This window comes from Alexandromys fortis, unplaced genomic scaffold, assembly GCF_014885135.2.
Source record: "Alexandromys fortis isolate MF-2015 unplaced genomic scaffold, M_Fortis_MF-2015_v1.1 scaffold_381, whole genome shotgun sequence".
In the NCBI taxonomy this organism is placed as follows: domain Eukaryota; kingdom Metazoa; phylum Chordata; class Mammalia; order Rodentia; family Cricetidae; genus Alexandromys; species Alexandromys fortis.
In genome coordinates this window covers 393,810-414,779 of record NW_026068276.1, presented here as the reverse complement: position 1 = coordinate 414,779, position 20,970 = coordinate 393,810, and the positions used below count along the sequence as shown (strand labels likewise).

At 36.2% G+C, this 20,970-nt stretch overlaps 2 protein-coding genes across 3 annotated transcripts in view; one reads left to right on the top strand and one right to left on the bottom strand.

The window, feature by feature from the left end:
* Positions 1-722, bottom strand: part of LOC126494654 (sulfotransferase 2A1-like) — a 68,856-nt gene extending 68,134 nt beyond the window's left edge. Inside the window, exon 1 of one of the 2 annotated variants that reach the window (XM_050132100.1) lies at positions 385-722. In XM_050132100.1, coding sequence (XP_049988057.1) covers positions 385-480 — 96 coding nt within the window. In that variant the 5' untranslated portion in view covers positions 481-722. The remainder of the gene's footprint in view (positions 1-384) is intronic. The other variant, XM_050132101.1, reaches the window with a different exon arrangement.
* Positions 723-6,266: 5,544 nt separating this feature from the next.
* Positions 6,267-20,970, top strand: part of LOC126494655 (bile salt sulfotransferase 2-like) — a 34,624-nt gene continuing 19,920 nt past the window's right edge. The window contains exons 1-2 of the mRNA XM_050132103.1: positions 6,267-6,580; positions 9,074-9,200. Of these exons, the coding sequence (XP_049988060.1) occupies positions 6,383-6,580; positions 9,074-9,200 (325 nt within the window). The 5' untranslated portion in view covers positions 6,267-6,382. The remainder of the gene's footprint in view (positions 6,581-9,073; positions 9,201-20,970) is intronic.

The window sequence follows — 20,970 nt, the reverse complement described above, 5'->3', positions numbered from 1 at the left end:
TAATTATAATTTAATAGCAGTTTATTACACACCTAATCTAATTTTCCATCCTAAATATAACATCTAAATGAAAATCTAAATAGGCCGTTTATATATTCATTAACAGAATATATAAAATCAAGAAGGTGTCTAGAGTTCTGTATGCAATGGCCTACTTTGTTGAGGCAGAGTTTATCAATTAACATCCAGTTCTCTTAAATTTTTTAAAGTGTCCATATCCATTAGCTGGAATTAAAATGACATATTTATAAGATTAAATAGTTTTGCATATCATCCCATTGCATCTATATTTTATCATGCTCCTATTTGAAAATGCTTTTTTTACTTTATTTTTTTGGTATTTTTTTATTAAAAATTTCCACCTCCTCCCCTCTCCCCACTTACCTGACCTCCTCCCACTACACCTCCGCCTCCCTCTTCAGTCCAAAGAGCAGTCAGGGTTCCCTGCCCTTTGGGAAGTCCAAGGTCTTCCCCCTCCATCCAGGTCTAAGAAGGTGAGCATTCAAAGACTAGGCTCCCACAAAGCCGTACATGCAGTAGAATCAAAACCCAGTGCCATTGTCCTTGGCTTCTCCGTCAGCCTCCATGGTCAGCCACATTCAGAGAATCCAGTTTGATCACATGCTCCATCAGTTCCAGTCCAACTGGCCTTGGTGAGCTTCCATTATATCAGTCTTATTGTCTCAGTGGGTGGGCGCACCCCTCGTGGTCCTCATAACATAACAACATACACTGAGGAAATTCAGAGAATCATTAGGTCTTACTATAAAAGCCTATTTGCCACAAAGTTCGAAAATGTAAAAGAAATGGACTTTTTTTTTTAAAAGATAAGTAGTATATACCAAAATTAAATCAACCAGGTAAACAATTTAAATAGACCTATTAGTCGTGAGGAAACAGAAGCTGTCATAAAAAACCTCCCAACCAAAAAATGCCCAGGACCAGATGGATTTAATGCAGAATTTTATCAGAACTTCCAAGAAGAGCTGATACCTATACTCCTTAATGTGTTTCACATAATAGAAGAGTCATTGTCAAACTCTTTTTATGAAGCTAGAGTCACCTTGATTCCAAAACCACACAAAGACCCAACCAAGAAAGAGAATTACAGACCAATCTTACACATGAACATTGATGCAAAAATTCTCAATAAAATTCTGGCAAACATAATCCAAGAATACATTAAAAAATTATCCATTACAATCAACTAGGCTTCATCCCAGAGAGGCAGGGCTGGTTCAACATATGAAAATCTATCAATGTAATCCATCATATAAATAAACAGAAAGAAAAAATCATATGAACATTTCATTAGATGCTAAAAAAGCATTTGACAAAATTCAACATCCCTTTATGATAAAGGTTTTGGAGAAGTTAGGGAATACAAGGATCATGCCTAAATATAATAAAAGCAACATATAGCAAGCCAACAGCTAATATCAAATTAAATGCAGAGAAACTCAAAGCCATTCCACTAAAATCAGGAATAAGACAAGGCTGTCCACTCTCTTCATATCCCTTCATCATAGTGCTTGTAGTTCTAGCAATAGCAATAAAACAACATTTTCCAATTTTTTAGTAACAAATACAGGAGAATTTCAAGGGTTGATTGATGTTGAGCATTTAACTGCTGCTGTACCAGCTGTTCTAAGACCTTCAATTTCTCTGTTGTTAAAGGACATCACTGAATCCAAGGAGGTTTGTCAGTTAACTGTTATAGAGATATTGTTTTTGGTCCCTCTGAGAGATCAACAGATGTTATAACCTGTTTTTGTACAGCCTGACTGGTTGGTGATTGTGTTTTCTGTTAATATTTTTGCCAGAAACTTGAGTTGGTTTATAGTCTGTTTCTGAGATTGGAGAAATGTTAATCTGGGTATTCCATTGTTACAACAAATCATGACCCCATATGGCATCCATATTCCTCTGTGTCCTTCTAGCTGTATATATTTAAGTTTTTTGTTGTTGTTGTTGTTTATGTTTTTTTTTTATTTTATTTTCGAGACAGGGCTTCTCTGTAGCTTTTTTGGTTCCTGTCCTGGAACTAGCTCTTGTAGACCAGGCTGGCCTCGGACTCACAGGGATCTGCCTGCCTCTGCCTCCCTAGTGCTGGAATTAAAGGCATGCGCCACCATCGCCCGGCTCTAGCTGTATATATTTAACCCATCTAAATGCTTTGTTTTATATGAGATAAGGTCTCAGTCCTTAAAAATTGAGCATCTACATCCTGAGAAGGCAAATTTGGATGCCATGATTCTGGTGTAGTCATTATCACATTTGCCCCTGTACCCAAAAGACATCATATACAGTTTCCTCATGTCATTTATTCATATCCTTAACTTTGATATTTGATCATTTATAGAAGTCTAGAAAATATTGGCTTTTTAGTTTCTCCTAGAATTTTGATTCATCTTCCAAAGCTGTTCTATAATCCAGAGCAGTATTTTTTTTTTTAACAATAAACACTGGAACCTATAATTTCTCTGTGGAGGAGCTTCTCCCACAGTGACTGGGAATGGCAGTACCATATTCAATTTTGGGACCTGTGAGAGATCCCCGGGGATCTCTTGGTGGTAAAAGTTTGCCTTGTTTTTCTCTTGTTGAGCTGCATTCATTGTTCCAGTGTTGACCTTTGCTACACATTCTGCATATTCCAGAAGCAAGGGCCTTTTTTTTTTGGATTAGAAGAAACATTCTTTGTAGGAATTCCCTGTCTACAATCACATTTTAAGTATCTCTGTTTGCCATAATTAAAACATTCAACATTTTGGTTTCTCTTTAAGCCTTTGGAAATCAGCCCTCCTACCCAAACTTGATCAAAGTCAAGAGACTCAATATTGACTTTGTGTTTAATGCGTTCCTTCATAAATGCTGATCTAATCTTTAATACCCCAATTATTTTTTTTGCATTGTGAATTTTCATTTTCAATAACCAAAGCCTGGTGGTGGTGGCACATTCTTTTAATCCAAGCACTCAGGAGGCAGAGGTCAGTGGAGCTCTGTGAGTTCAAGGTCAGCCTGGACTACAGAGCAATTTCCAAGACAGGCTCCAAATGTACAGAGAAACCCTATCTCAAAATCAAAAAGTACAAATGTCAAAGATCAAATTATTTCCTGTCTGATTTCTCAATCTGGTATCATTCTGTTTATGGTTTTAGTCAATCTTTGCAAATAATCAAAAAAGGTTCCTTTGAGTTTTGTATAGCTTTAGTATATGACTTAATTCTCTTTTCTAATTCTTGAATCTTGTCCCATGCATTTAAGGCTGCTGTACAGCATGGGAAAAAAGTGTGTTCATCAAATGTAACTTGACTATTTATATCAGCATAATGGCCCTTGCAAAGTATTTGATCTTGGCGAATCTCAAAACCTTTAGTGCTATTTTGCCATTCAAGGGTCTTAGCATCTGCCTCAACCAGCTTTTCCATTCTAATTGAGAACCATATTCTAATAATGCTGTGAATTATTAATTCCAGTCACTTGGAATAATTTAGTTCTGAGAGGACTATGTATTCAATATCTGTCTCACAAACACTGAATGCACGCAGGAAACTATAACTTCCTTAATATTTTTTTAAATCCATCATATGTATAAGTTTCCATTTACATTCTCCATAATCTTTGGGATAATTGTCATTTGCTGGCCTTTCATAAATGGTAACCGAACAAATCATGTTTGGTGCACAAACAACCTTATGCCGCTCATCTCTAATTCCGTAAGTTAATGGTAAGGCAACTTTTAACCACTCATCGTCAGTTCCATCAGTTGATGCTAACATAGTTCACCTCTTAATTCTTTCATCTGTGTTGGCAAACTCTTAACAGTACTAATAAGTTTTTCTAAGGCTTGGAATTTACTACTAGTTGCCTTAAAGAGGGGTTGAATTTTAAACAGTGAGTTGTTCTAAAGCCTTCAAAAGATCAGTCAGTTTCTAATTTTCTCCATTTGTAAATACCTCTAAAGTTTTTATCTTATCTGTCAAGTCTGTCTTATTTTCCTCAGTGACTATCTGTGGATATTATCTTCCAAAATCAGTGTCCTTCCTCCCAATTGCTCATAACCATTCTCCATGGTCTGTATTTTTTCATCCAATTTCTCATTACCATATTGCAAAGTACATATTATTTTAGTCAGTTTCTCATCAAACAATTTTTAATTATAATTTCTAGATTAATAACAATTGTAGCTAAAAATATATTCATCCTAGCAAGATTGTTTATCTCTTCTAGCATCACATCGATAGTACAAATGAACATATTCCTAATTGCCTCTATAATGACATTTTCAGCTGGTGACAGGGCAAAGCTTTAAAATTTGTAAACCTTTTATTTTCTTATTTTTTAATTTATTTCCTAATCTATTGTCTAAATTTGTCAAGTAATTTAAAATTTTGGAGAACTGCCATAGTGTAATAATCTTGATTGACCAGCAGATATTGCTGATGTTCAGATTGCTAGTTCCTGTGAAGATTTTAGGATGTATTAATGATGTTTGGCCATCAGTTGCTGCAGTTGAGGCACCAGAGTACTTCAGGGGACATCCTATATAGTGCTTTGATTCAGGCTTTAGGACCTGACTGTTCTTTGGATGAAATTTCCACCCAGGCCATCCCCTAACCTGGTACCTGTGATTGCTAGGCAGAATTGCAGGGATCCCAGAAGAAGGATGGGAAAAAAAACTACTACATACATGTCCCACAGCAGATGATTTAAACCAAACAAATTTGGTTAGAGACAGAAGCTTTACACCATAATAGTTGTCTATTACCATTTTATTGCATTGGATTTGGAGAATTATCAGCACAAAGAAAATATCCTAAGCAGCAGGACCAAAATCTATCCAGTGTCTGTATAAGCTGAGCAGTACTGATTTGGGAGGACACCCAACAGCTACAAAGGCCTAGACCACACAAGTACTATGCGGCAATGTGTTCATGATAGCCTAGCACAGGTACTTCAGAATACAGCATGGATACTGAGGTGAGGGAGGAGGACTTTGGTGGAGTAAGTGCTGCAGATGTCTCTGGGACCTAGCATGAACAATAATTAGGATTCCATAGCAACTACTAACAATATTGCTCAACCTGCCAAGTGTGTGAGCCTCTGACTTGATGGAGGGCAATTTTGAGCAAGTCTGCCCTCCCACTAGCCAAGCAGGGATTTTAAAAAGTGGGTGTGGACACAGTTAAAACAAGTACAATCATCCAGCTCCGGTGGGGGGAAGGTAGCATGGAACAGTACTTGGATGGCAGTTCAGTCACAGGCAGGGCTTGCCAAAACTGACGGGCAGTGGTGGAGTTGGGGGGAAAGCTTGTGGGGCAGTGGGACCCTACAGGGGTGTTTAGGGCACAACCACATGGGAGCCAGGTATAATAGAAACTTTGGGGATGGTTTTACCATTTATTAAATCAAACCCAAGGACTATGATTGCAGGACCAAAGGAGAACTTCAAGTCACATCTCCAGCCACTGTACTATACTGCCAGGGAACCAACTCACTACTGCTACACTGTGACCCCTTTCCAAAGGGCCAAAGGGAACTCCAAACAGTAGCTCTGCTCGTTCACTCACCATCCCAAAGAGAGAGAACATGAACCTCACCCTCAGTTATCATCTAGCCACATACCCAGAAAGAATCATGCCCTCAGGGCTTCATGCCCCAGTTTCATTAGCTTATCAGACCAAATTCCCACAACACTGGACAATGTCAAGCAGAAGAATTACCATGAACCTTGGTCCAGATAGTGAAAAGGGTTTCAAAACCCAAGTAATGAAAAAGAGGAATCATGGTTTTTGTGGGTAGGGTGTTTGTTGGGTGGCAGAAGCATGGAACATTGCCTAAGTATTAGGTTGCTGACATCAACAATAACAGTAACATGGAAAAGTCAAGGGCAGTGACAAATAAGCATTTAAAAATAATACAAGGGTGTGTGGTAAGTAGACACAAGGGGTCTTCTCTGCCTTAAAGAGAAGTAGCATTTATATACACACTGGAGAATGGATGCATCTAAACAGCATTATATTAAATGAAAGGAGCCAGGTTCAAGTACAGATTCCATGACTGCATCCCTGTGAAATATCTGATAGTCAAGTTCATTGCACTAGAATGTAGGATGATGATAGCCTAGTACTGGAGAAGATGTTCAGTCGGCAGGCAGAGTTACTGAGTACTGTCTCAGTTTTTCCAAGTCAAGCATTGGGATTGTGCTGGATGAGTATACTTTGTACTTCTGCAATATGGACATTGTGAAAACTTCAGGTTTAGGTTCTTTGAAACAGTTGCACTGTACATTGTATGGTTGTATATTGTACTTGAGGCTTTTTCAAAAGTATTGTTGAAATGAGTGACCATCACTTTTCCTTCTTGTTCAGGAATAAAGTGGATGATTGAAATTGTCTGCTTGATTCAGACCAAAGGGAATCCCAAATGGATTCAATCTGTTCCCATTTGGGAACGCTCACCCTGGATAGAAGGTCAATATGGATATGAATTATCAATCAATAGGGAAGGACCACGCCTCATCAGCTCCCACCTTCCCATCCATCTTTTCCCCAAGTCTGTTTTCAGTTCCAAGGCCAAGGTCAGTGTTAAGTGTTTGAGAAAACTTTTATTGAATGCTCATTGAACATATTTTACCAAGACAGGCCCTGGAGCTCTTGCTGAAATGTACTCTGATTATGTAAGTTGGGGGAGGTAAGCTGGAATTCTCATGCACTAAGTGATGTTGATGTCTCCCTTCCTCAGATTACATCAGAGTACCGGGACATCAATTACTGCATAGTGATCCTGTGAAGGTATATGAGAGAAAGTGAAAAATAAGCTAGCACATTCAGAAACTACATATGTAGGTCAAGCGGAGTTCAAACTCTAGTGTACAGTGGATATTACCCTTTTGTTGTCATCACAGTCACTAAGCCAATCCTGATTCTACACATAGCTCATGCTCTTTGGTGAATCACTCAAGGCAGGCTCACAGGACCAATGGTCTCTTCAAGGAGTTTATTTAACAGTCTATATCTCATCTCATGCCTTGCCATTTTTATTATATATATATATGTATATGCATATGTATATGTATATATATTTTATTGAAAAAATTTCTGCCTCCTTCCCACCTTCCAATTCCTTCCCCCTCCTCCTACTCTTCTCCCCCTCCCCCCACTTCTCTTCCCCTCCCTCTCCAGTCCAAAGAGCAATCAGGGTTCCCTGCCCTGTGGAAAGTCAAGGTCCCCCCCCCCTCCATCCAGGTCTAGGAAGGTGAGCATCCAAACAGCCTAGGCTCCCACAAAGCCAGTACATGCAGTAGGATCAAAACCCAGTGCCATTGTCCTTGGCTTCTCAGCAGCCCTCATTGTCTGCCATGTTCAGAGAGTCCAGTTTTATCCCATGCTTTTCCAGTCCCAGTCCAGCTGGCCTTGGTGAGCTCCCAATAGATCAGCCCCTCTGTCTCAGTGGGTGGGTGCAACAATCGTGGTCCTGACTTCCTTGCTCATGTTCTTCCTTCTGCTCCTCCTTGGGACCTTGGGAGCTCAGTCCAGTGCTCCAATGTGGGTCTCTGTCTCTATCTCCATCCATTACCAGATGAAGGTTCTATGGTGATATGCAAGATATTCATCAGTATGGCTATAGGATAGGGCCATTTCAGGTTCCCTCTCCTTAGCTGCCCAAGGAACAAGCTGGGGACATCTCCCTGGACACCTGGGAGCCCCTTTAGAGAGTCAGGTCTTTGCCAACCCTAAAATGGCTCCCTTAATTAAGAAATATACTTCCCTACTCCCATATCCACCCTTCCATTATCCCAACCATCCCAAGCTCTCCCCATCCTCCCCTTCTCACTTTTCTCTCCCCATTTCCCCTTACCCCCTCCCACCCCACCCCCAAGTTCCAAATTTTTGTGCCTTGTCATTTTTAGATGCCCATTGAGATCAGTAGACACAGCTATTGGCTATGCAACTGATTGATGATCTCCAGAAGGGATCAGAGATATCTAGGTTCTAACTTATTACAGCTCCTTGTAAGTAAGAAAGGTTCTTAGAAGTTGCTCTATCATTGAACCTTAAAATATTTTATGCTTGAGCTACAAAGACAAACATAGAAAAACAAACTCTCTTGAAAATATCACAATGAATTGGGACCCTTTACCTATGTGTATGTGTCTTATATGAATTTAGCAGACTCCTGGCTGAAGAAATTAAGGCTTATAGAGATGAATTCTAGAATAATGTCACAAAGAGCAATGAGACAATTATACATTTCATCTTATTAAAATTATTTATTTTAATTAATTAATTTTATTTTGAGATTATAATGTAATTACATACATTATTTCCCTTTCCTCTTCCTCCCTCCAACATGACCCATATACCCTTTCTTTCTATCTTTCAAATTTATGGTCTTTTTTCATTAATTGTTGTTACATTTGTATATATATATTCATATTACTAAATACTTAATTGCTACCTGCTCATTCTTACCATATTACTAGTATCTTTTCATAGCTGAGAATTTGGATAACCAATTTTTAAGCTTTTATAAATGGAAGTCCATTTCTCCCATTCTCAGCATTTCTTAGTTGACTGTAGGTCTTTGTGCAATGGCACACTGGCTTTTGGCTTTGGATCATGATTACTTTGAAAGTTATTTTTTGTAGTTATAGTTGCAGAAACTAAGTATTCTGTCATTTTGCAGGTAGATTTATCACAGTACTCATCAGTCTGTGTTCATAAAATGTTCTAACTGAATGGATCGATAGTCTTTCATGACATTAACTTATTGATCTTTACAACAATTGCATCAGTCTTGGTTTGATGTGGTTGTTTTTGTTGGTTTTTTAAGCAATATTAGTGACCTCAGTCATTTAGCTGTTACATTTTTTAAATTGAATAGAATTATAAAAATAATTCAGACTATAGATATTTAAAATACTAAAATGTATACTCATTTTTGTATTTTGTCCAAATAAAAATAATAAATGTTTTAAAATCCTCATCAATATTTGATTGATATTTCATATGTGTCAGTTAAAAGGTTTGAAATGACTATATTGACCTTCATTTATGTTTTTTTATTTAAGGTGATCTTTGTCATCAGAAATCCTAGAGATGTTCTTGTGTCTGGTTATTTTTTCATGCATGAAACTAACCTTGCTAAGAATCCAGAGTCATTTGGAACTTATTTTGAATGGTTCCTCAAAGGAAATGGTGAGTGTCATGTTAAATATGGAAGCTGGGAGAGGCTTAGAGATATTTTATAAGACAAGGAAAGATATAGCTTAGTCAGGGCTTCAACTCTTTGCATAGTCAGGGATGATCTTGAAGCTCTGTTCCTTCTGCACCCACCTTGAGTTCTAGGCATACATGCACCTATTAACATGTTCTGTTCATATAATGCTGGTGCTCAAACCCACAAAACATCTATGTTATATAACTTGGCTACATCCACAGACATTAGTATATTCTATAGTCTTTTCTTGGTTCTATCATATCCTTCTACATACAACTGATCTGTGGCTCCATGACCCTTTACCACTTTGAACCTAATTGTCTTTCTGCTATCACATGCCACTGCAAACATGGCACAACAATAGTTTTCCCCATGTCACACCATCCTGGAAACATTTGGTGTATATAGTTTTTCTAGGAGTTATCTAGATATGATCATTTGTGGTGGTTTGAATGAGAAATGTCCCAAACAGATAACAGCATTTGAACACTTGTTTCCCAGTTGATGGCATTGTTTCAAAAGATTTATAAGGCACAGAGTTGCTAGCAGAAGTATAACATTGAGTGTGGACTTTGGAAGATTAAATTCTTTTTTCAGTTAAATTTATTCATTTATTTTAATCTTAACTGCAGTTCCTCTTCCTCATCTTCTCCCACTCTTTCCCCAACATCTCTGCCCATGTCATCCCCTAATCTACTCCTCCTCTTTTTCTGCTGAGAAAGGGTAAGGCCTCATCATGTGTGTCAACAAAGCATGGCATGTCAAGTTGAGATAAGTCTAAGCTATTCACCTGGTATTAAGGCCGAGCAAGTTAACACAGTATTAGGAATAAGGGACTGAAAGATACCCAAAGCATTAGGGACAGCTTCTGTTATTGCAAGTTAGAGTCCCACAAGTACATCAAGATATACAACTGTCACACATATGTAGAGGGCATAGGTTAGACCCCTGCAGGCTTCCTAGATGTTATTTCATGTCAGTTCACAGCCTTTGAGCTCCTATTAGCCCAGGATAGTTTTTTCTTTAGGTTTCCTTATCATGACCTTGAACCCCTGACTTTTACTATTCTTCCTCCCTCTCTTAAGGAGGATTCCCTAAACTCTTCCCAGGGCTTTCCTGTGACTCTCAGTGTCTGTTTGCATCAGTCACTGGAGAAAGGCTCCTTGTTGACAATTGGAACAGAAACCAATCTGATTACAGGATACGACCAGCTCAGGCTACTTATCTATTATTGCTGAGTCTTACCTTGGCTCATCCTTGTAGATTCATGGGATTTTCCCTTGTGCCAGGTATCTACCTGATCCAATACATGCTTCCCATTAACACCTCTGTTTCATTATTCTCCCCTACATCCATGCACCCAACCTAATTCCTCATATTCTCATTCCCCAATGTTCCTCAGTCTACCTAGGAGATCTTCTATGTCCCCATGTCAGAGCCATCCATACATTCCAGTAGTCCCTTTTTGGGTTCTCCCTATGATATAACCTTTCTTGGACTGTGGATTGCAGCTTGATTTCTCTTTATTTTGCAGCTAATATCCTCGTAGAAGTGAGTACATACAATGTTTTTTTTTTTTCCTGTGTCTGGGTTACCTCACTCAGCATCATATTTTTTTTTCTAGTTCTGGCCCTTCAAATTTTTTGATGTCCACAAAAAAATTTCCACAGCTGAATAATACTCCATTCTGTAAATGTATATTTTCTTTATTCATTATTTGATTGAGGAGCCTCTAGGTTGTTTCCATGCTCTGGTTATTGTGAAGAGCACTGGAATGATCATAAGTGAGGAAGTGTCTTTGTGGAATGTTTGAGCTTCCTTAGGGTATATACCCGAGTGGTACAGATCCAGATCTTGAAGTAAACTGAATACCAATTTTCTGAGAAACTTCCATATTGATTTCCAAAGTGGCTGTACAAGCTTGTACTACTACCAGTAGTGGAGGAGTATTTGCTTCACATAAAATGTTTAAATTCTTAAGTTGCTTATATTGTCTTTCTATGTTTTCTGTTTGTAGTTGAGGAGATAACCTTGCCTGTCATATGTTGCCATTGCTTCCTTTCCACCATTACTTATTCTTATCCATCTAGAATCATAAGCCAAAACTAAGTTTTCTTGTCTTATATAAGTTGTCTTTGTTCATGATGTTTTATCACAGCAACAAAACATAACAAGTGTGCTTGTCTTCCTACCATAATTCTGATTTGTGGATTTTCTTAGTCTTTTTCTCAGTGGCTTCCCAAACAATAACCTGACTTTCACCATTTTTTTAAAAGCCATCTTTCCAAATATTGTAAATCCTATTTTTATTTGTCTCAAAATATTATCATAGGCAGAGATTCTTTACACTTTGCATTACTTTTATTGATATGTAATACTTAGATATAATAAATGGATTCATTATGACATTTCAATAGATGTACACAGGTATTTCAGTCTCATTAGTAGCCCACTAAACTCTTCTGATCTTTTCTCTCTCTTGCTGCTCCTTATTCTCTTCCCAACTAGCTCTGCTTTCTACTTCAATGTCCCTTATTTTCATATGTAATTTTATGACCCTAGGGATTCTATTGGGTTTTCTCATTGGAGAACAGGGAAGAAGTACCTTACCAGTAACTAGTTTACTGAAAATGTATCTCTGTTTTAAACCAACAATAAATAGTTGCCTATAGTTCTTGTAAGAAGTGGTATCATACTCTATGCCCCCTAACTACTCTTAACTGTTTATAAAGCTTCAGGTAAGGGGTGGTGTCTTATAGCATTTACTCTCTCCTTGCTATAACATTGAAAGGCCCAGTTTTGTATAGTCCTTGTGTAGTAATCACAGAAATTATAAATTAAAGAGTATGTGAAAATATCATGTCTAGGAAAAAATATTCCACATCATTTGCCCCATCTTTTGGCTTTTGCATCATTTCCATATTCTTCCTTCATGTTTCTTAAGCCTTTATGGGGGTTTATACGTCTCATTTAGGGTGATCATTGGAAAGGCACATATTCTCAGCATTGTGACCACTTTTGACACTCCAAAAACAGTGCTCATTACCAAAAGAATCTTTTTGACAAAAATGGCAAAAGTAATTTGTAAGTACAAGCGTAGCTATTTAGAAGACAGTTTGATACCCACATCATATCTGTTTAAGAGAAAAAAGTGATAGCTTCAACAGTACAAACTATTTCCTCCCCAGCATCAGAAATTGACCATGTTGACTGCACCAGATATGATCTCTTGTCAATCAGAAAATAATTAGTTATCCCAATACCACAATTGCCATTATTGCTCTAGTGAGCATATCTTGTAAGCATGGTTGAAATATGTATCACAGTGTCCACAGCTCAGTATTAATGTTGATGACAATATCCCACTATCAGACTGCATAATACTTTTTGGTACTATGAAAGATATTCAGCAAAAGGTATATTCCCTACTTGCTTTCTTTATGAACTGTGGCATGAATATGAGAAATTGGGTCTTACCAACCAGTTATTGGGGACAACTGACAACAGTGACAATTGCCTTTATAATTTGGATCCTCAATTTCTAGGAAACAGCTCCTAGTGAGGTATCCCAACACCAGCAATGCAGTTTTTATTTAATATCCTATGCACCCTTGGAGCTGTATTGTCTATCCATACAAGTACCATGACATAAACTTGTTAATATTTTTAATGAGCTTACAAACTACTGAGTTTCCATATGTCATTTTCATACATTCTTGTTTGGGGTAATTTTATACCTCATCTTCCCACTCTATTTTTGCATCAACCCACTCATTCTCATATTTTCTCCCTTCATAACCATACCATTGGTGTTCTGGAATTTCTTTTTACTTAAGGTCTCTTTTTTTATTATGTCCCTTTTAATTGTCTAACTTTCAGCCTCCTTTCCTTTTTGTGCACTTCAAGTTAAGCACACTAACAATTTGTCTATAATCCCAATATGAGAGAGAATGTGAAGTGGTTTTCTATCTGTGCCTGAGTTACTACATTAAGTATATTTTCCAGTACCTTCTATTTTACTGAGAGTTTAGTAATTTCATCTTTATACCTGAATGAAATTTAACTGTGTACACTTATCACAATTTTATTGTCTATTTATCAGTTGATGATCATCTAATCTGAACCTATTTCCTGACTATTGTGAATAGAGCTTCAGCAAGCACAGATGTTTGCATATTTTTAAAGTCACATATACCTAATATTTGGTAGCATATATCTAACTAGTTTGAGTATTTGCCTAAGATTTTGATATCTTGGTCATATGGAAGTTCTATTTTCAGCTTTACACTCTGCAGTGACTTCAGTTATGGTTGTGTCATTTTCCACTCACTCCAGTGTTTGTCTTTCCGCACATTTTCTACTTAGTATTTAAAAAAACTAAACTTTATGAAGAAACTTGGAAATAAATCAAAACAATATCCACTGAAATTAAGACTCGGAGTCTACATAAGTTTATATACAATTTATATACAGTTAGAATTTATATTTAAAAGGGAAGCTGTGAAGCTTCACATTAAATGATCCACTTTTAATATTGCTTATATTTCACTCAATTATACACCACAAAACCAAAAAACTTAATGACAAATTTAAACTATATAAACAGTAGCCCTATAGTCTATTTCAATTTTTTAATGATTAACTGCACCTATACCATTCTTATCCCTTTTTGTTTGGATTTACTTTTATTTGATCTGCACTTCAAACACTTGTCATTTGATTTCTTTCTTTCATTTCTTGTTTTCTCTTTTGGTTTTTGAGACAAAAACTGTTACAGTTCTTGAATAATTTGTTTTCCTGGAAATGGTCATCTTGATAGGGAACAGATGAAATGTCTATGTAGATTTATTTGTATTTCCATGATGGCTAATGGATTGAATTCTTTTAAAATGCACAGGAGACATTTTCTTTTTAGTAAAACTGTTGGATTTCACAGCACAAGTTTTGCTCCATCTTTGTTTTCCATCTTTGTTTTAGTTTTCTTTAATGTTGAGGGGTTGCTTGCTTGTTTGTTTTTCTTCATAGATCATAGATACACATTGCCCAGGAGCATTTAGCTTGCAAAGATTTCCTTACATTTTGTAGGTTGATTCTTCACATGATTAATGATTTCCTTTGGTAATTAGAATCCATTTGACTTCATGGTGTCCTACTTATTAATTATTTGGCTTATTTTCTGAGTAAAGTGAGTACTATTTAGAAAGTCCTTAGCTGTGATTCCACCTCAAAATGGAATTCCTACTTTTTCCTCTAGCATTTTCAGAGTATCAGTTCTTATGTTGTAGTTCTTGGGATTGGTGTGAATGTGTGTGTGTGTGTGTGTGTGTGTGTGTGTGTGTGTGTGTATTATGAGGGATTTAGACATAATTTAATTGTTTACAGGTAGTTATCCAGTTTTCAAATTGCTATTTTCTGAAGATTTTGTCTTTCTTCCAATGTATATTTTTGGTAGTTTGTCAAAAAACAGGTGCCTGGAGTTGCGTGAATTCATGTCTTGGTTTTCTATTCCATTAATCTACATATCTGTTTTTTTTTTATCAGTGCAGTACTGTGTTATTACTAGATGTCTGTAGTATTAGTTGAAATAAATAAAGTACTGTATTTTTCCAAGATTGGTTTGATTATCTGGAGAGGGTAGTATTGCCATCTGAATTTATTATTAAATTTATTCTTTGGAAATTTCAAAAGCCTGATTGGATCATCTATAAGAATGAATGTAGAATTTTTTATTACCAATGGAAATATAGTTGGCACATCAGTGGGATAAAGATGAAGACAATTGCTTCTTATCACCCACAATTCTTCAGTATCCAGCAGTTACACAGGGAATAATAGTCATGAAACATGTGTCTTCCCCAACCAGTGATGCATCATTGATAGGCCATTATTATGCAGGTTCATGGCAAACAGCTTCAGTTTCTGTGAGATTGTGACTATACTTCCTCTGTCATGCACACAATTCAGCTTTCTCCAGCACTTCTCTTTATCTTTCCCAGCTCATATGTTATTTCTTAGAGGTAGTTGCATAATGTTACATTTAGGACTGCAATCTAAATATTCTATATGTATTTTAAGATTTTCTTTTATTTTTGTGGATAGTGACACTAAAGTCATTATTGGAATTGTGTTGAATCCCAGTCCCAAGTGCATTGCTATTTGTAGGATGGTCATTTTTATACAGTAATTCTTCTAGTCTCTGACTATGGGGACATTTTCCATCTCCTAATATCTGTATCAGTTTCTGTCTTTCATGTGCTGAGGTTTTCATTAAAGAGGGCTTCAAATCTTTGGTGTATTCATTACTTTTCTATTGCTGTGATAAAACAATAATAGCAAGGAAACTAATAAAAATGTGGTTTTGTTTGAGACTTATGGCTCTAGAGAGATAATTGATAATTGTGATCATTACTATCACAAGAAGCATGGCACCAGGGAAGCACAAATGGTAGTGTGGAAGCAACTGGGTGCTAACACCTCGATCCACAAATAGGAAGCAAGAGGACCCCGATATAATCTCTAAGCTAAAAATGTTCATGGCTATGTGAATTTTTCTAGACATTCAAAGAACTTGAAAAAACTTGTTGAACTGTTCCATAAAAGAAGAAAAAGAAGGCACACCATCAAAGTACTTTTATGAAGTCTCGTGTTAATATAAAAATGAGATAAATATTCAACAAAATAAAAAGTACAGACATGATCCCTGGTCATCGTAGATGTAATACTTCTCAAGAAGAACTCATTCTCACAAGTTCTCTGTAAAGAGATACTCTGCTTTCATTTTCTAGGCACCCAGACCTATATAATCACATAGAAATGATATTAATTCAAGAATGTTTGGCCTACTAGCTCAGGTTTTTGGTTAACTAACTCTTACCTCTTAAATTAAACCATTTCTGTTATTTTATATTTTATCACGAGGCTTTTGGTTTGTTACCTACTGCTTTTTGGATAGCTACATGCCATCTTTCTTCTCCAGAATCTACATGGCATATTCCTGACTCTACCTCCTTTTTCCCTGTATTCAGTTTAGTTTTCCCAACTTTGAATATTCCAGACTGACCTAGGACAAAACAGTTTATTTATTATCCAGTGGTAATAAAACATATTCATAGCATATAGAATGTAATCTCACATCATCTTTCCTCTTCTCTTAACTTGTACATGTATATGCTAACAATATATATATATATACATGTAAATGTGTATGCACATTCACACACAGACACATTTATATGAAAATAATGATTCACCATAATCAAGTTGACTTTATTTAAGAAAGACAGTGCAGGACTATTCAATATACAAATATCAATAATTATAAATTAAATAGCATAGATGGAACCCTACAGAGTTCAGTTCAGGTGCCAAAGCCAGAGAAAGAAATATTGCTAGGGGATCTGAAGGAAAAATTAAATAACTCATAAGATTCTTCTTCAAAATGTCTCTTTTAATATTCTCCCTTCCTTGTCCTCTATTCTAAAACTTCTGTCCTGTCTTTAATTTTGTAGCTCTAATTCTCTAGCTCAATTCTAATTCCAATTCCAATTCTCTGATACCTTCCTCCTCTTCCTCTTCTTCCTCCTTTTCCTCCTCTCCTCTTCCTCGTCCTCCTCCTCTTTCTGCTCCTCCTCTATCTCCTTCTCCTCCTACTCTTATTATTATTATTATTTCTTTTTCTTCCTCCTCTTCATTTTCTTATTTCTGCTAATTCCTGGGATGCTACTTCTCCAACTACTGCTCTGTATTCTGTTCCTGCTTCTCTTTGTTATTACTTGGATATAAAGATCCACAAACTCTAGCAGGCATACAGAATGATCAGGTAACATATGTAAACAGACAAGGGACATTTATAGCCCTTGGTTTATTATCATTTTTGTCAAATATGAACAAACCCTATGGGCCTTTTTAGATGTGAAGTCAAATCTTTGCTCTAAATAGTTTATACAAAGAGAAGACCAACATCTCTAAACTATCAGGTCAGAGGCACAAGTGAAGGTTTGTCTTCCTCCCCCATGGGTACATGGATAACTATTTTTCCTGAGAGTAAGACACAAGCAGTAATTCTCCTGAACTAAAATCATGAGTAAACTGAGGTGTATGTGAAGTGAGGAGTTAGGAATCTTTTAATGCAAGATTAGTTTTAGCTCATCACTTTTCTTATCTATATGACATAAAACCAAAACATAATTATTTTTTCTATGTATGTTAGCAGCTATGAATCAACAGCTTTGGGCATGTAGTAATTCTATGTCATTGGATATATGGGAAGGTCTTAAATGGAAAATTTTTACTTGTACCCTAAACACTGACCTACCAATAAAGATAATTGCAGGAAGATATTTCTCAATGTTTACATAGGAGAGAGGAGCAAAAACCCGGCAGTGGGAAACAGGCTTCTTGACTGTATGAGTGTCCTCACAGGTAGTTCAAATATTGCTGAACCATGGGAGGTAAATCCCAAATTTGTAACAGATAGGAGTAAGCTACATTGATAAATTTACACAAAACAACAGTTATTTTATTCACAAGGCAATAATTACAACACTTCCTGCATGATGGCTTAATCTTCCACCAGATCCCTTGCTCCTGATGGGTTGATCTCATGAAAAGATGATGAGTAACTACTGTATCATGGTGTGGCTTGTAGAAAGATTGTTTTTAAGTACTTTTGAAATATCATTGCCTGGTATAGAACTGAGTATTTTTTGTAATATTATTTTTATTTATTCTTTGAGAATTTCCTATCATGCATGCCAGTTCCACTCATATTCTAGTCCTTCCATATTTGCCTTCAACCATTGCAACATCCTCAAAAAATTAAAGAATGAAAATGAAATTTTTTTGAGACAGGAATTTTTTTTTTGTGTGTGTGTAGCATTGGAGCTGTCCTGGCACTCACTCTATAGACCAGTGTGGCCTCAAATTCACATAAATCCGACTGACTCTCCTGAGTGCTGGGTAAAGGCATGTTCCACCACTACCCAGATTAAAAATAGTTTTTAAAGAAAGAGATGTTGAGTATTTTTCTTTTCTAAATAAGATATCAGAAGATGAAAAAATCTCATGGATTTGTAGAACTAACATAGAAAAAATAATCATCTTACCAAAGCAATCTACAGATTAAATTTAATTTCAAACACAGTTCTTTATTTACATAACTTGAAAGAACAATACTCAACTTCATATGAACAAACAAAAAATCCATGATAGCTTAAAATCGTCCTATAAAAAATAATGTCTGAAGGAACAACCATCCTAATTTCAAGCACTACTCCAAAGCTAAAGTAATAAAAATGCCATGGTATTGGTATAAACACAGACAAGCAGATAAATGAATTTAAATTGAAGACCAAGACATAAATCCACACACTTACAGATGCTTGATTTTCAAAAAGAAAGCAAAATTATATAATAGAAAAAAGACAGCATCTGCAACAAACTTTGCTTGCAAACATTATATGTCCTCACTCATAAGAGGATATTAGCTGTAAAATAAAAGATAACTTTGTTATAATCCACAGACACAGAGGGACTATGTAACATGGAAGTTTCAATGCAGTATCTTTTGCCAAACCATTTTACTTAAAATAGTCATTGAACTGAGCTGTTGGTCTGACTCAAAATCTCTTGCTTATGCTATATTGTCAACGATTGGAAACTTATCCAGACTCCAACAGCACACCTGAAAGCTTTAGAAAAAAAAAAAAAAAAAGAAGAAGCATAGTGCCCAGGAGGAGTAGAAGACTGGAAATAATCAAACTGAGGGCTGAAATCAACAAAATAGAAACACAGAAAACAGTCCAAAAAATCAATGAAACAAAAAGTTGGTTCGTGGAGAAAATCAACAAGATCGACAAACCCCTATCCAAAGTAATTAAACAACAGGGAGAGAACACACAAATAAAGAAGATCAGAAATGAAAAGGGGGACATAACCACAGACACAGAGGAAATTCAGAGAATCATTAGATCTTACTACAAAAGCCTGTATGCCACAGACTCCTCTCAGATATCCTACCTACTATTGCTCAGAGTCATGGAGATTCTGACTCTACAGTTTCACACGACTGGAACTTTCACTTGTTACAGCAGTTCATAGATGAGATAGGTTATGGAGTTGGCCAACTCAAGACTCTAGATCTGGCCTCAGTCGTAGCTGAGTTGTTTAGCTCTGGTCATTTTTGTGCCTTTACCTGATGTCAGATGTGCTGCTAAGGGGCAGGGCCAGCCCTGATAATTTTAAAGATTTTTTTTGTTGTTTTATGTGTATTGCTTACATATATGTGTATTTATTGAATAAGTATATGGTGCCCTCAGAGGCTAGAAGAAGGCATTGTGAGTTGCCATATGGGTCCTAGAAATTGAATCCTGGTCCTTTCAAAGAATTGTGAATTCTTTTAATTGCTAAGACTTCTCCTATCCTTACCTGTTTACTTTTCTCAAATGTTATTTTAATTTAATTTTGGTAGTCTTTGTCAATACAGAAGTTCATTCCTGTTTTAGATTCTCTACTATAGGTGAGTGGCTTTTTTTTTTAAAGATTTATATACAGCATTCTAAATGCATGTGTCCCTACAGGCCAGAAGAGGGTACCAGATCTTATTACAAATGGTTGTGACCACCATGTGGTTGCTGGGAATTGAACTCAGAACCTCTGAAAGAACAATCAGTGCTCTTAAAATCTGAGCCATCTCTCCATCCCCTAGTTGAGTTTTTTTAATGTAAACTGTAACATTTTTCTGAATTTCACTGATGCTTGTCATTTTGTCTCTATTTTCAAATCTTACTGTATTAGCTTTGGTATTCATTCTTCATTTTGGTTAGTATATCTAAAGTTTTGTCAATATTGTTAACATTTTGAAGGAAGCAACTCTGTTTCATTGAATCTATGCTTGTTTTTATGTCATTGTTGATGTTGCTATTTCACTAATTTCGTTGATGCACATCTTTTATTGCCAGCTATTGATTTTGGTGATTGATTTGTTCTTCTTCCCGAGCCCTAAAGTGAATCATTAATAAAATCGTTAGATATCTCTTTGATTTCTTAATGTAGGTACATTGACCTTTAAATCTCTCTTAGATATTTACATTGCATCCCACAGATTAAAGGATTTGAGATTTTTATTTTATTGTAGGAGTCTTTCTACTCTTGTTTCTTCAAGGATTCATTCATAAATACGTTGTGAGTTATTTAATCTCCATGAGTTTGTTTGCTTTCTAGAGTTTCTCTTGTTTATTTGTAGTTATTTAATTGCTATCAGATAGAGGATAAGAAATTATTTCAATTTCCCCATATTTACTAAGACTTTCCTGGTATTCTAATGCTTGATCTATTTTAAAGAAAATTCCATTTGTTGAAGATGCTTTCTTTCTTCCATTGTATACTTTTAGCTCCTTTATCGAACATGAGGTGTTCATAGGTTTGTGGGTTAAAATCTGGATCTTCTATACGATTCCATTGGTCAACTTCTCTGTTTTTATGCCAATACCAAGCTGTTTTCAATACTGAAGCTCTGTAATAGAGTTTGAAGTCAGGGATGGTAATGCCTCCCGAAGTTCCTTTATTGTATAAGATTGTTTTGGCAATCCTGGGTTTTTTGTTTTTCCATATAAAGTTGATTATTGTCCTCTCAAGATCTGTGAAGAATTTTGATGGGACCTTGATGGGGATTGCATTGAATCTATAAATTGCCTTTGGTAGAATTGCCATTTTTACTATGTTGATCCTCCCAATCCAAGAGCAAGGAAG